The following is a 16,507-nucleotide window of genomic DNA, read 5'->3' on the forward strand; positions in this document are numbered from 1 at the left end:
ATGTTTCAAGCTGCAGGCTCAGAGGCCGGCAAGGCAGGCGGGGAATGTTGGAGTCCTCCTTCACTGAAGCAAGCGACTTGCTAGTTAGTTTCAAGCTGTCGGGCTGCCAGCCGCCATCTTGGCTGGCAGTTAATTTGCATATCACTCTGATTAGTCATTGGGAAGGGTAGCCGTCATAAGCTAATTACCATGTTTCTCTTTTATTAGATAGGACTAGGGGCCCGATGCACGAAGATTCGTGCAAGAATGGGCCTTCCTTCCCCTGGCTGCCGGCACCGCCTTTGCTCTGGCTGGAGCCGCCATTCTGCATTTGCTCCAGCCCAGAGCCACCTTTCCACCTGCGCTCCAGCCCGGATCCGCCTTTCTGCCTTCCCTTGCTGCCCAGAGGCCTGGAGTGGCTGGGGCTGTGTGGAAAGCCTGCGTTGTCACCAAGGCGACGACGCAAATGTCCTGCCCCACCCCAGATGCTCCATGCCAGTACATGCAAATTAATCCGCCATCTTTGTTGGGTTAATTTGCATACTCATTCCTGATTGGCTGGTGGGTGTCATGATGGTACTGTCAATTTGCATCTTCTCTTTTATTAGTGTAGACATTTCTAAACTAAAATCAGTTTCACTGGACTACAAGTGAAGGTGTCTACAGGACCTGTTCCTTTTTTAGGCTCTGAGGAGGGAATCTGCTTTCTTGCCTTTTTCAGCTTCTAGTGGCCACATGCATTCCTTGGCTGTGGCCCTCCTCCAACTCCAAAGTTTATCAATCCCATCTCTGCCTCTGTCAGCACACTGCCTTCTCCTTTGTCTCTGAACCACCTGCCACCCACTCTGATAAGAACCCTGTGATCTCTTTGGGCCCAGCAGGACAACCTAGGATAATATCCTCACCTCAAGATCCTTAACCTAATCACACTTGCCAAAGTGCCCTTTGCCTTTTAAGGTAACAATCTTTAGGTTCCAGGGATTAGTCATTGACATATTAGGGGGATGGGGGGGCAGGACCATTATTCAGTTTTCCACATTCCTCAACACCTTACATGCCTGTCACCCTAAACCAGCAATTTTCAACCCTTTTCATCTCATGGCATATGTAAACTAATTACTAAGATTTTGCAGGACACCCAAATATTCATTATATATTTTGCCAATCTGACAAAAAAAAAGATATAATTTTGATTCATTCACACCTGATGGCTATGTTGTGTTGGCTGTTGTCATTTTGTTATTTGATAATCTAAGAGATCTCTGCCCCTGAGTAATAGTCAGATATTGTGTATTTTAAAACTTCTAGTAGCACACTGATTGGAAATCACTGTTCTAAACTAATGGTCCCCTTTCTATTTACTAGGAAAAGCATCAGTAGAGACTTTTTCAGGTCCTCTCCACAAAGTTGTTGCTACTTTCTACCTCACCTCTTTACCCATCCTTAATGCCTTTCCAAATACCTCAAAGAAGCACTGATCCTCCTTTCCCGGGTTAACTCCCCTCCCCCCCATGATTTTGAATGTATAGCCTTTTGTCTTTAAAACTTATCAGCAATACGACCATATCTTTGCAGTTTGTAAAAATGACTGGAAATATAGAAAATTTGAGTAAAAACATAAAAAGACCTTTGGAAATTCACCATAGTTTTAGGTAGAAAACTCATTATTAATTTTCTGTCATCCTATATATGACAGAAAATATTTTCCTCTTTCCTTTTACATGAATTCTAATAACTCAAAGTTATCTATAGAATAACATCGATAATTTAATCTCACCCTAATATTGTTCAATGCTTTTTTAAAATATATTTTATTGATTTTTTACAGAGAAGGGAGAGGGATAGAGAGTTAGAAACATTGATGAGAGAGAAACATCGATCAGCTGCCTCCTGCACACCTCCTACTGGGGATGTGCCCGCAACCTAGGTACATGCCCTTGACCAGAATCAAACCTGGGACCTTTCCGTCCACAGGCTGACACTCTATCCACTGAGCCAAACCAGTTAGAGCTTGTACAATGTTTTAATGGCAAAAAAACACTAGTCATGGATTATAATAATTAAATAACCTATATTACAACAATCTTTTTCCATAAAATATTTTAAAAATTTCCCCAATCATTAATCTTTTAAACAATTAAAACTGAAAATTGAGCAATGCTAAACCAATCTTAAACGTTTAACATCTTAATTGTTAAGGAAAAAAATGAATTAAAAATAACTAATTTAAGTAAAGCAGAGATTATAAACTCTATTGCCTTTAGAAGCTAAGTTCTAAAGGATAAGTAGGAGCAAATCACATACAGAGAGGAACATTCTAGAAACATTTCCAGACAAAAGACATGTGTGATGATTCCAAGATGAGAGAGAAGAATCTCAGCAGGGAAGCAACATGATCACATGCTTGAAAATAGTAACCCTAGGAGCAATATTGAAAAGAGAATTGAGAAGAGCACAGTGAATGCTGTAAGACTAGTTATAGAATGGAGAGAAATGAAGGTGCTCTGGTCTCGGGGAGATCTAAAAACAGAACTGCAGATTCTAGAAATATATGATGGAGAAAGAGAGGGAGAAGAAACTGACAATAATAAGTCCCAGGTTTCTGGCATAAACGAATAAAATGACACTGATTAGGAGCTCACTTGGAAATGCCAAGTTTGAAATACCTCTCAGACAATGAAGGGAGCCATCAACTAGACAAATGACTATGAATATGAATCTCAGAGACTGAGGCTGGAGACCTAATTTGGGAATCATCTGCACAGAGGCACCAAATAAAGTCAGGTGTACCAGGAGAAGGAAAACTAGGAAGAAGCTTCAAGAATGCCTTTATCTAAGAGTCAGAGGAGACGGAGTAGTGGCTGAGAAGGAAAAGTCAGAAAGGTAGGAGCATACAAAGGGAGTGAGTGCTTTGTCACAGGAATTAAAAACCCAACATGTTAGGGAGAAAAGACTGGTCAAATGCGCCAAATATTGCTGAAAGATATCCAGGAGCATGATAACTAGCAGCGATCTTTGCCTTCATACATACGCAGATATGGTGATCTTGATAAGGGCAAGCCTGAACAGAATTGTTCAGATAAAAATGCAAAATAAAGAGAATGAAAATTTGAATCGTTGAGACAGAAGCTTAACTGGAACATATTCAAAGCAAATGGAAGACGAGAAAAGGGAAAGAACAAGTGTCAACAGTTCTTATAAGACATTTTAGTTGTGAATGGAAATGCAGAGCTCCAAAAGAAAACTCAGAAGATTTTGAGGAAGTGAATGGCCCAAACATATTTAAGCTGATAAGTAAGATCGAGTAAAAAGGCAGAACCTGTAGATACTTCAGGTTTTTCACAAGGTAAGAGATGTGATCTTTAACACAGGTGGAAGACTGGCCTTTGCCAGAGAGACACTACCCTCCATTAAAATAGGAAGGAAAAAGAAAAACACAAAAGGGGAGAAAATACAGGTGAAACTGTAGATTCAGTGGCATGACACAGTTTCTACCTTATGCTTTCTTTTTTCTCTGAGAGGTAGAAGGCAAGGCACTTGTTAACAGCGAAGTGACCAGTAGGAAAGCTGGAGGTTTGAAGAGAACTATTTCAAAGTGGTGGAATGAGCTGACTAGAGAGAGTTTGCCAGGTAGTGTGGAGGGCTGACTGGAGGTTTGTTACTATGTACAAAGTGGCACTCACCTACCCTTGTGGGATTTCCTCCAGGAGAGGCCCAAGAAAGATTTAAGTGGCTGGGTTTATCCATAGTTTTAGCACTACCAGATGCGTTTGTTGAAAGATTGAAGGGATGAGAAATATTAATACTAGTTAATTTTTACTGAGCACATTATAGTCTGGGGCCTTGCTAGTGCTTTATATGAATGGCCCCTTTAAGCCTCATGACTATCCCTACCAAGTTGGTACCATATTATTTTCATTTTATAAATGAGGAAGCTGAGGAATGAATTTGACAATCAATGTTCACATAACAGCTAGAATTCAAGGTTTGAGATTTCATGAGAAAAAAAAAATTGAAATAAAACAAATTTTAAAAATAACCTGATATAAGATTGAGTGTTGTATAATTTTAAAAATACTTCTGAATCAGAACAATGGACCATGAAATTACAAGTCGTTTTCTTAGTGTTAGTGTTAGACAGTGTTAGAATTTAAAGACTCACCAAATCCAGAACTTTAAGAGAACAGCAATAAACTTATTTCACATTTATATCCCAGACATGATATATTTTCTTATGCTAATCATTGCCTCAAATGTCAACACATGAATCTATATCCTGAAGAAAGTGAAAATAAGGCTCAGAAAGACTAAACAATGTGTTACACCTTTTATCAAACCCCTGAAAAATGAAGTATCCTATCACTGACCCACTTCCCTTGTCACTAGGTCTACAAAACCACGAGTAATAGGCCTGACTGAATTAATTAGCAAACAAAAAACTTTTTAGCTGTTTGCTCTCATTGAAAATTATTTCCAAACATTACTTTATTCTATCAAGTGAAAGAAACTAGGTAAGCTTTCACCATTGTATTACAACTAAAGAAAACAGAATAAAAATTTGAAAAGCAAAGGGTAAACGCTTAGAAGAAAATCATTCTTTCCAATTTCCAAACGTGAACACTGAAGCAACAAGATGTTATCAGACTTGGTAATTTTGCAGTGACAGAATAATTAAGCAGCTTAATCAATTTTGTTTCATTCTATCATCATACTAAAGTTAAAAAAAACTGATAGTTTAATCTTGAAAGTAATTAAACACCTTCGTTCATCAGTGTTTTCCAAACTGTATAATAGGTGAAAAATAGAATATATATCTGAAGAATATAAATACTGAAAGCATTTACCATTAAGAAAGGTAGATGGCAGCTATTAGAGTATAATTATGACTAAAGTATTTCTATTAATGACATCCCCTGTCAGTAAAGATATGAAGACATTATAAATTTGTAACAGAATATTCACCTTTCATTTATCATGTTGTCATTCACCCACCTTTATTCAAAAGAGATGCTAATAAAGCTTTTTGGTATTTCCCATTCTAAAGCAAAAATGCTAGATATTCAGAAAAAAATTACACCTTTCCCTTCCAGTCTTTCATTCTAACCATAAAGTACATAAAACACAATATAAACTAACATGACCCTTGCTAGGGCAATATTGTTTATTTTTTTAAAAGCACCTTCCACACTGACATATATTATTCAACTACATGTAACAAAGAAAACATTGTTTTGAAATGCCTAACTTCTTAAAGGGAAAACAATAAAAAAAACCTCTACTTACCATATACATTAGTATGTCTCTAATCATCACCATAGCTGTTTGATGATCATTCCAAGCTTGATTTAGCGTTTGAAGAAAGTTGTTATTCAATGAATTAAGTACATCCTCTCGCACCTATTAACAGAAGAGTTCATTACAGTTCGTTAATACACACACATATGTGCACGCACTCATATGTAACATGCACTTATTTCTGTTCAATAAAATAATAAAGTGGACTCTTCAATTTTTAATTAAAAAATATGTTATAGACCAGTAGAAACATTTTAAGCTATAATATGTTATGTAAAGATGACTAACAAATGTATTTTGTATAGTCCAAGCCCTTTCCCTTGATCTTCAGAATCAAAAAGCAATCTCTTGGGCATTTTTTAACATCACAGTAAAAAAAAAAAAAAAAAAAAGAAAAGAAAAGAAAAATCCTAAATACTTATATGAACTAAAAGGCTCTATCTGTAGAACTAGCCCCGGGGCTATTGTTCCAATTTTACCTTCCCTCCCCCATTTTTGAAGAAATAGTGAGACCACTGATTCCTGGGTCAAATTACCTAGGCTAGAATCCCAGCTCCCTGACTAGCTATATGACTTTGAATACATTATTTAATCTCTATGCTTCAGTTTCCTTATATGTGAAATAGTGTCCATTTTGTAGGATTATTGAAAGGATTAAATTAACACTTGTAACATACTTAGAAGTGTCTCTAGCTACAATGGAGCTGCATACAGAAAATGTGTTCTGCCATTTCTTTTGCCTTGATTCACAGGTCACTCCCTCACTTTTTTCTCTTCAAGTCCTACCTCCAGTTTTTCCCTGACCACCCTATTTCAAACAACAACCTCTACCTTTACTCCTTAACCCTACAGTTTATTTTTCCTCACAGAACTCATCAGTAGGTACTGTATTACTAGTTTCTTGTTTCTCACACCAAAATGTAAGCTCAGGGATTCTGTCTTTTCCATGTATATCTCCTACACCTACAATTGTGCCTGGCATATGTAAGATATTTTATTTTATCCCCACCCACCAATACCATGATCCACTTCCAACATGGTAAGCTCTTTCAGTGTATCTATCTGCCTTTGCACGAAAGTTTCCTGAGTCTGAAATGTTTTCCTAATGCAATCCTGATAATACTATGCAGATTTCAAGACCTCCTTCACATAACCACAAGCATACTGCCACCTTCTCCAATAAGAGGTTACTGACCACTACGACTTCCTGCTATGCTATCAGTCTAATGGAAAGAGTATTTAGGAAACAGAATCTAGATTCTGGTTCTAGCTTTATCATGAAGAAGTGTGCTTATCTTCTAGGTTCCTATAACTCTTTTGTTGTACTATTCTACCAAACTGCAGTTATTCAAATCCAACTAATCCTCCATGGTCTCGCTCAACTGTCAATACTCCAACCTAACAGACAGCTTTATCTCCAAACATCCTTTACTATAGACAATCTACAGTAGTAAACAATTTTTCAGGTTGGGAGAATCTGAAGTCATGGTGTTTTTTGAGAAACAAATATAATACATGTATTAAAATATATAGATATCTATGAACCTAAGTTCTAAACAAAAGAAATTAAAAAGGTCATTGAGTATTATAACTAGTATAAACAAGTGATTGGAAGTACCAAACATTAAAAGAAAATACACATAACGCACTAATCCCAACACACAGGAGAATAAGTTCAAATAGGAAAAAACTATCTAATTTATTTTTTCTTATATAACAGAGGAAAAGAGGTATTCAAGAGATATTAGTGATGGGACAATATGTCTAGTCTACTAAACATGTAGTATAAAAACCATTAGCTTATACTACATAACTTAGAATTTTATTATATATTTAATCTTTTGTTCGCAACTGTATTTTGTCTTGTACATAAGATGCATTTTGAAGCTTTTGGACTTCAAAATATATCACCCAGAAATTATTCCATAAATATGCTGATTATATCAAAAGTGATAAATATCCATGTCGGTTAGTTGAAAGCACTGTGTTTAACAAATACTATTATGCAAAGTAGATAAAATAAATCATTTATTTCAACTTACTAAGTCTACCAATTGTCAGATACAAATTTCCAAGGTAGCTAAGACTAAAAAAACAACCATCAACACAGCAAGTTGAAAATGTAGCTATATATAAATTCTTCGCCACACTTCATATTCTTTCACTGAAACACTAAATTCTGAGTGTCAATTAAATTAAAATCATGAAAATACTAGAGAAATTGCACAATGTAACAAAAATAAAAAGGTATATTCCAAACACCAAGAATATCTAACAATTAATTATTCTTAAGGACTTAAGTAAACTCTGTATATCCCTTTGTTATAAAAATTAAGCTATGCGTTACCTACATTAAAGTCACCCTGATTTGGGGACACAAAAATGTGCTTGGTATATTTCATTCATATAAAAATGTGTTTAGATGAATGCAAAAGTGACCAATTAAACAGTTCTAAAATAAACCATGTTTTTCAAAATCACTAATACTCTTTAAAATAAAATCAACAAGCATCTATATAATATTTATACTTATACCTGACTTTCAACCAAATAATATGATCAACTAGCACAATGTGTCATAAATAAAACTTTATTTACATTACACTTCAAAAATTATCCTCACAAATCAATAAGTGCATATTACTTAGCAAAAAAAGCTATTCAGAGCTAATTTTGTTAAATTTATTTTTGAATGACTGCATATACACACATACCTAAGACAAAGTAAATGTCTTACATATACTTGTTGTAATCATCTCTTAATTATTAAAATCACTCTATAAGCAAAAAATTATTTCTTTAATACTACCCCCGAAAATATCTTTCTACTCTGATACATCAAGTATGAATGGGTATTTTTTCAAGTATGTATCATAAAGTGGTAGGAATCAGATGAAAATACAACCTTTATGAAAATTCAAACAGGCTTTTTAAATGAAAAGATGGCATATAAATGAAAAATATACACTAAATGGAAAAAGCCTCATTTTACAAAGTATTAATGTAACAATACAGACATTTTGAAAAAGAGAAAGTGGGGGCTGTGTATGTGTGTGTAACACTGTGAGTCTCACACTCAACACAACCATTAATTTCTGCACCAGAAAAGGCAAATGGGAAGGAACCCTGCTACAGAGGTGATCCTAGGATCAAAAGGGCCTGCTGACAAGTATGACCGGTAGTATTACTTAAAAAGACCTCTAAGAAGGTTACTCAGTTGAAGAGTTGGAATTTGAAGGGTGAGAGAAGCAAGAACAAGTAACAAAGCCATGGAAAGGTGATAAAACTATAGGGTCAGCTGTGACAGGATAAAACGAGCCACTGAAAACTGGCTGAGCATGGTACTCAGCTTTGAAAGGATAAAGCAATGCACAGATAATAGTTCAAAACAGATCACAAACCTGGTGAATAATTAGAATCATCTGAATAGCAATAGATTTTGATAAAGAGATTGAGAAGACAACACACAGACTGGGAGAAAATATTTGCAAAAGACATCTGATAAAGGACTGTTCAACCTTGTGTTCTTAGCCTCTGGTACAATTGGCTTCATTTTATGTCATTTCACTTAAAGGCACAGAACTTATCGACGATGTTAAGTGAAGACTTACTATATACAAAGAATTCATAAAACTCAACAATAGAAAACAAATGACCCAATTTAAAAAATTGACAAAAGACCTGACACTTCACCAAAAAATACAGATGACAAATAAGCATATGAAAAGATTTGTGATACCTGATCAGTAAGGAAATGCAAATAAAAACAATACTGGGATACCACTACATATCAATTAAGATGGCCAAAATCCCAAATAGTGACAACACCAAATGCTGGTGAGGATGTACATTAACAGGTATTCTCATTCACTGCTGGGGGAAATGCAAAATGGCATATTTTTACTGTAATGATTCAGCAATTATACTCCTTGGTATAAATGCCAAAGGAGTTGACAACTTATATCCATACAAAACCCCACACACAGATGTTTATAGCAACTTTATTCATAATTGCCAAAACTTGGACAAGATATCCTTCAGTAGATGAATAGATACATCCAGACAGAATATTATTTAGCACTAAAAAGAAATGAGCTATCAAGCAATGAAAAGACATGAAGGAACATTATGAAAAGAGACAATCTAAAAAGACTACATTCTATATGATTCCAACTACTATATGACATTCTGGAAAAGGTAAAACTAAGAAGACTGTAAAATCACCTGTTACGAGGGTTAGGGTGGAAGGAAAGATAAAAAGGCAGTGAGGCTATTCTGTTTGGTACTATAACAGAGAATACATTTCATTATTCATTTGTTAAAACCTAGACAATGTACACCAAGAGTAATCCCCAATGTAAACTATAAACTGGGTGACAATAATATGTCAACGGAGGTTCACCCACTGTAAAATGTACTACTCCCGGGTGAGATGCAGAAAGTAGGAGAGGCTATATGCGTATGTGGAGGCAGGAAGTACATGAAAAATCTCTGTACCTTCTGCTCAATTTTGCTGTGTCTCTAAAACTGCTCTACAAAATAAAGTCAATTAAAAGAAAAAAAGCTACTTATAACAGTCAGGATTTGCAAACCACTGACTTTAAAAGAAGCACACCAGCCATTACTGTTCCATTCCTTTGCAGAATTTCTTCAACATGAACATATTTTTATATAGTTAGAATAATAATATTGATGTAATTCCGAGTCCTGATTTTTTTAAGCCATCAATCAACATTCAACATTAACCTCTGCTTTAGGAAACCTCTAGTTAATAGCATATCATTTCCAAAGCACCATAATAATTCAAAGAAAAAGGTCTATTAGAAAGAAACACAAGAAAAAAATGTTATCTGAAATTTAAAGCAACTTCCTACATAACACCAAAAGCATGATCTATAAAATAAATGTGTTCCATCAAAATTAATGCTTGTTCTGCAGTTACAGTTAAAACAATAAAAAGATAAGCTCTAGCCTGGGAGAAAATATCAAATGACTTGTATCCAGAATATATATATTTTAAAAAACCTTACAAGTAAAAACCCAAACAATTAAAAAATGGGCAAAATAATTGAAGAGACACTTCACCAAAGATATATAAAGGCAATTTTGCACATGAAAAGATACTCAACAACATTAACCATTAAGAAAATTAAAACCATAATGAGCCCTGTTCTGGTAGTTCAGTTGATTGGAGCATTGTTGTCCAGTACAAAAAAAGGTTAGGTGTTCAATTCCTGATTGGTCCAGGCATGTACGTGAGGCAACCATAGATGTTTCGCTCACATACATGTTTCTATCTCTCTCCCTCCCTCCCTTCTTTCTGCTCTCTCTAAAAATCAATTTAAAAAACGTATCCTTGGGTGAGAGTTAAAAAAAAAAACAAAACATAATGAAATGCCACCACACACTCATTAGAATAACTAACACAAAATACACTGACAACGCCAAGTGCTGAGGAAGATTCCCAGTAACTAGAACTTTCATACATTACCAAAGAAGGGAACGCAAAATGGTACAGCCCCAATGGAAAAGAGTTTGGCAGAATTTTATGAAGTTAAATTGCTTACCATATGACCCAGCAAGCCCATTCCTAGGTATTTACCCTAGACAAATGAAAACTTATATTCACACAAATACCTGTACATGAACATTCCAAGCAGCACTATTCAAAAATCACAAAACTCTGTTCACAATACAAATGCTTTTCAACAAGTAGGTAAGTGGATAAGTACACTATGGCACATTCATACAATAAAATATTATTCAGAAAAAAAAAGAACTATTGATACATAAAATATCTTGGCTCTATCTCAAAATAATTATGCTGAATGAAAAATTAATCTCAAGAGGTTACAAACTATATGAGAAAACAAAATTATAATGACAGAGAATAGATCAGTGGTTGCCAAGTACTAGGGATTGAAGAAAGGTGTGACTATAAAGGGAAAACACGGAGTTTTCTGGTGTGAGGGAATGTTCTATATTGATTGTGATAGGTGTTCCATTATTCTACACATTGGATAAAATTCATAGAAATATACATAAAAATAAAAGGCTAATTTTATTGTATACTGTTTTTTTAAACTTGCAATTATGATTCCCAAGTTGGGTCCTATTTTATTACTGTACCATAAACAAATAACAATCTTTACTCATAAAAGCAACTTGAATGACAATGAAATAATTCTGAATTGTTTTTATGAATGACCATGTAATAATTCAAAATTGGTATATTACATTCTTCATTACTGTGAATATAGTTTTTCCTTTTTTTTTTTAACATCCTTAGCAAACATTAAAGTGGAATTACTAAATCAAAAGAAAACCTTTATTTTTTTTGATGTTGTAATAAAACATGTTCACTGATAAATTAATGCCTAAGTTGCAAAAAACACATTTTCAAATCAAATTACTGGCCAAGGGAAGAGGAGGATGAAAAGGAGGATGATAGGAAAGGCCAGCAGGCATGAACTTGCCCTTGAGTTTTCACATCCAAGTACTTTCATGGATTGATAAGGAGGCTGACCCTGGGCCAGCAGCTCTTGGCTATGGAGAGCTGAAGAACATTAATAATCTGCACAGTACCCCCACCCTCTGACATAACACATGCAAAATTATTTTTTAACCATTACTTTAAACTTTTGACTCTCTAAATTTCAATGCTTAAGGCAAAATCCTAGGTAGCCAATCTCATAGAATGTCTACGTAACAAAAAAATTCATCAGCTAAAACTAATTATAAAGATTTTAGTTCTAAAGTTCACTAAAATTATAACTGAGCCATATAATTAATGATGGTAGAGATTACTGAAAGTTAAGAACTTTCTTCTCTAAGTCTCAAAACTCAAGACAATATTTAATTCAAATATTAATTAAATCTCAGAAGTACAGAAATTTGTATGTAGCATTATTTTGTTGTTGTGTTTGTTTGTTTTTTCAATCCTCACCTAAGGATATTTTTTCATTGATTTTTAGAGAGGGTGGAAGAGAGAGGGAAAGACAGAGAAACATCGATGTGTGAGAAACACATCAATTGGTTGCCTCCTGCACATGTACTGACCAGGGCTGGGGGTTGGGGATAAGCCTGCAACAGAGGCTCATGCCCTTCACTGGAATCGAACCTGGGACCCCTGGGTCCACAGACCCATGCTCTATGCCAGTGATGGCGAACCTTTTGAGCTCGGCGTGTCAGCATTTTGAAAAACCCTAACTTAACTCTGGTGCCGTGTCACATATAGGAATTTTTTGATATTTGCAACCATAGTAAAACAAAGACTTATATTTCTGATATTTACTTTATATATTTAAATGCCACTTAACAAAGAAAAATCAACCAAAAAAATGAGTTCGCGTGTCACCTCTGACATGCGTGTCATAGGTTCGCCATCACTGCTCTATGCACTGAGCTAAACCGGCTAGGGCTAGCATTATTTTGCATTAAACTAAATATTATGGCCCAGCCAGCATGGCTTAGTGGTTGAGGATAGACCTATGAACCAGAAGGTAATGGTTGACTGGTTGATTCCCAGTCAGGGTTGTGGGCTGGATCACCAGTATGGGCGGAGGCAGTCAATCGATGATGTTTCTGTCTCTCCCTCCCCTTCCCTTCCTCACTGAAAGCAATTAAAATACATGTAAAAAATATAGACATCATGTATTAAAAACATAAAATAGGGCACAAACAACAGGAGTACATGCTACTTATACAAAGAGCATTAAAAAGTATCACAGAGATACTATAATTTTAACAAGTATGACCTCCTAGGAATCTGTAGTATATTAACATTCACCCAGGAGCTAAAACAATCAAATTCGTATTTGCAAGCACCTGCCCAGGGCAACTACTAACTAATTACTTAACCTATCTGGTCTGTAGCTCCTCTTACCTATTGATTAGATCAACATCACATCAAGCTCCACTAAGATGCTTTAGTATCAATGCAGGGCAGACTCCATTTCCTCTGATTAAACATGATTTCTATTGGTTTTGTGTGATTTTAAAAGTCAGATTTGTTTTCTACTCTTTTAAAATAACTGGGAGCCACTGAATGTCTGTTATGTACCTTTCTGGGTCTAAATTCTGAAACACATTGCTTGTTTCATGTGAATATGTACATAAATATGCAACATTTACCATAATTTTAAAAAGGACTTAAGTTCCCACTTATAATACTTGAATTTTTACAGAGTCCTACATATGTGATCTAGGGCTTGTCACTTTATAAACTTTACCAGTTACATAAATCCTATTTTTCCAAGAAATGCCATTAAAGAATTATTCTTGCAGATCTCAAAAATTTTTCATTTCATCCTACTAATGTGATATAAACCTATCAAAAGTGGCTTAGTACAGAAGTGAATTGCAATGGAAACTAAGTAATCCTCCTATATAATAAAAGCCTAATATGCAAATTGTCCCCTTGACTGGGAGTTCGACTGCTTGCTATGATGTGCGCAGACCACCAGGAAAAAGGGCAGAACATGGCAGGTGTCAACTGCACACTGCGACCTCTTGCTGGCTACCTGGGGGCAGGGGTGATGGGGACGGAGGTGCGGTGAGAATGTAGGGTGTCCACGAGCTCGTTCTCACTCCCCTTGCTACCCTCCCCTGGGACACCAGGGCTTGCGCGCCCGCGAGGAGCCCACCCCTCACCTGTGCATCTTCCAGCTGAGCTGGGCCACAGCCGCTGGGACTATAGGGGCCAGGTGGCCTCCCCGTGGGTTAGTGCAGGAGCCGGTCTGTGAGGCCAGTAGGGAGAGAGTGTGCTGCCTGCCCGGCTTCTGTGTGGCGCCAATGGCAGCACTCACAGCATCTCAGCATGGGGACTCGGGCGTCATGACTCAGATGGAGGGGGGCACGTGGGAACCCCGGGGCCCAGGTGCTGCCCAGGGCCCAGAGGTCAGCTGGGACCTGCCCTTCTACACCAGATGCTCACGTTTTGATCGCTGGCCAGGCCTAGGAACAGCATCCGTGCAAGAATTTCATGCATTGGGTCTCTAGTGGAATATAAAAGACATTTTCCTAATCCAACAGAAACGGTTTGAAAAGAGCTCTACAGCTCTTTGTCTTACCCCAAGAATTCTTGATCTCAAAGATTAGCCATACACAGTGAATAGTGGCAGCACAGAAGTACAGATGCTGAAAAGCCTCTCAGACTGATTCAAATCACAGACCCAACAGCAGATGTGTGCCCTGGAGAACTTAATTACTTTGTGTATCAGTTTTTATAAAATAGCAATAGCAGCACCACACCTACAACAAGGAGGTGTTGTACAGATAAAATGAGTTAACATACACAAAATGCTTAGAACTGTGCCTAGCCTACAGTAAATGCCATATAAGCATTTTCTACTATTATTTCTTGTATTACATATTCACAATTCTATATAATAAAAGCCTAACATGCTAAGTGTCTGGTCAACCAGTCGGCCGTTCAACCAATCAAAGTATAATATGCTAATGATATGCTAAGGCTACTCAAATGCTAGCTATGATGTGCACTAACAACCAGGGGGCAGTCAACCCTTCAACCAGTAGCTATGATGTGCACTGATCACCAGGGAGCAGACGCTCCAACTAGTAGCTTAGCTTGCTAGTAGGTTCTGGCCAGTCGGGACTGGGCGAGACAGGCCAGACAAACCCTGGAGCCCTCCCACGGTCCCGCCCCGGCTGGCCAACCTCCCATGTCTCTCCCCGGCCCCGATCATGCACCAGTGGGGTCCCTCAGCCTGGCCCGCATCCTCTCACAATCTGGGACCCCTTGGGGGATGTCAGAGAGCCGGTTTTGGCCCTATCCTGCAGGCCAGGCCCAGGGACTCCACTGGTGCACGAATTCATGCACCAGGCCTCTAGTATATTCATATACGTATTTGAATCTTGTTACTCAAAGCATGTTTCTAAGAGCCAGTATCACGGTCAAGATCATCATCATCATCATCTGGGAGGTTGTTAGAAATGCACAATCAGAACCAACATTTTAACAAGATTAACACAAGTTCGTAAGTGCCTTAAAATTTGAGAAACAAGTGACATAAAATACATATGTTCACGTATTTTATATAGTATTTTCTAAACTCTCAATTGCCAACAGATTCTTGCTTTCCTTTCTTCAATACAACAGATATTTCTCCAAACTAGAAGGAATTCTTGTAACGTAGCCAATCTCCTACCATTTGTATATTCAATGTAAGTTTGGTGAATAGATGTTGCTATCTCATAGTATAATTACCTTAAAATTTCTGTATTTCAAAACAAGCTTCTGCTGAGTTAACTTTCTAAGAATTCACCAATGACAAGTGATTCCTGATGCCCTCTTGATTTTTTTCCTAGACTGACAGGATTATTCTAAACAATTAGAATAAAGGTGGCAATCTTGATCCGAGGAATCATAACAGTATCAACAAAACTAACTAGTCACTGCAGGGAAAACTTTTTTTCCTTGATGCTGTAGGAAGATTCTTCTCTAAGTAATTTACTAATGTATGTATAATTAGTAATGTCAGTTTAAGCATTTCACAAATTTAAAAAAAAATTCAATCCTCATGGCAATATTCCCCACTCTTTGTTTTAAGTATCCAAAGTGAAGCTCTTAATTCAGAGCAATACATAAAATCTTTCCCCAAACTAACAACTGAAATATTTAACGATTACTTCCAACAAGCAAAGCAGGATGCTTTGGGGCACTATGGGGGATACAAAATGCATTCAGCAACTTTTATAATCTCTATGGGGGAAGGGAGAAAAGAGGAGCCTAATGGTAGCATTCATATGACCTCAATACAAAGCAGAAAACAATGACTAGCAATAGAGAAGTCAGGAGTTTCAAAGGAGGGGCACACAGTGAGAATTAGGACAACACACTTTCATAAAGAAAATTTGCCACATGTTCAATCAAATAATCATCTAAATTTGGTATTGTTTTAAAAAATACATTCTTAGTTCGAATACTTAAACTTTAAAAAAAATAACAAACCTCGGAAAAATCAGGATTTTTCTATGAGTACAAGGTAATGCCATGAAAAAAATGAAAGCTTTTTACCTACTGGTTTAAAAGGGAAACAAAAGGGAGAAACTAAGATGGCGGCATAGATAAACACCGGGAAATTGCTGCCTCCCACAACAATTGAATAATACTTCAAAAACACAAAACGGACATCATCCAGAAATACAGGAAGGCTGGCTGAGTGTAAATTCTACAACTAGAAGGAAAGAAAAGCACACTGAGAGCCAGAGG

The 16,507-nt window shown here is 36.6% G+C and overlaps 1 protein-coding gene across 2 annotated transcripts in view; it reads right to left on the minus strand.

Moving 5' to 3' along the window:
* Positions 1–16,507, minus strand: part of CUL3 (cullin 3) — an 84,010-nt gene that overhangs the window by 49,874 nt on the left and 17,629 nt on the right. For both annotated transcript variants that reach the window (XM_006763402.2, XM_015563668.1), the window contains exon 3: positions 5,263–5,376. In XM_006763402.2, the coding sequence (XP_006763465.1) occupies positions 5,263–5,376 (114 nt within the window). The remainder of the gene's footprint in view (positions 1–5,262; positions 5,377–16,507) is intronic.

This window comes from Myotis davidii, unplaced genomic scaffold (genome assembly GCF_000327345.1).
Source record: "Myotis davidii unplaced genomic scaffold, ASM32734v1 scaffold575, whole genome shotgun sequence".
NCBI lineage: Eukaryota > Metazoa > Chordata > Mammalia > Chiroptera > Vespertilionidae > Myotis > Myotis davidii.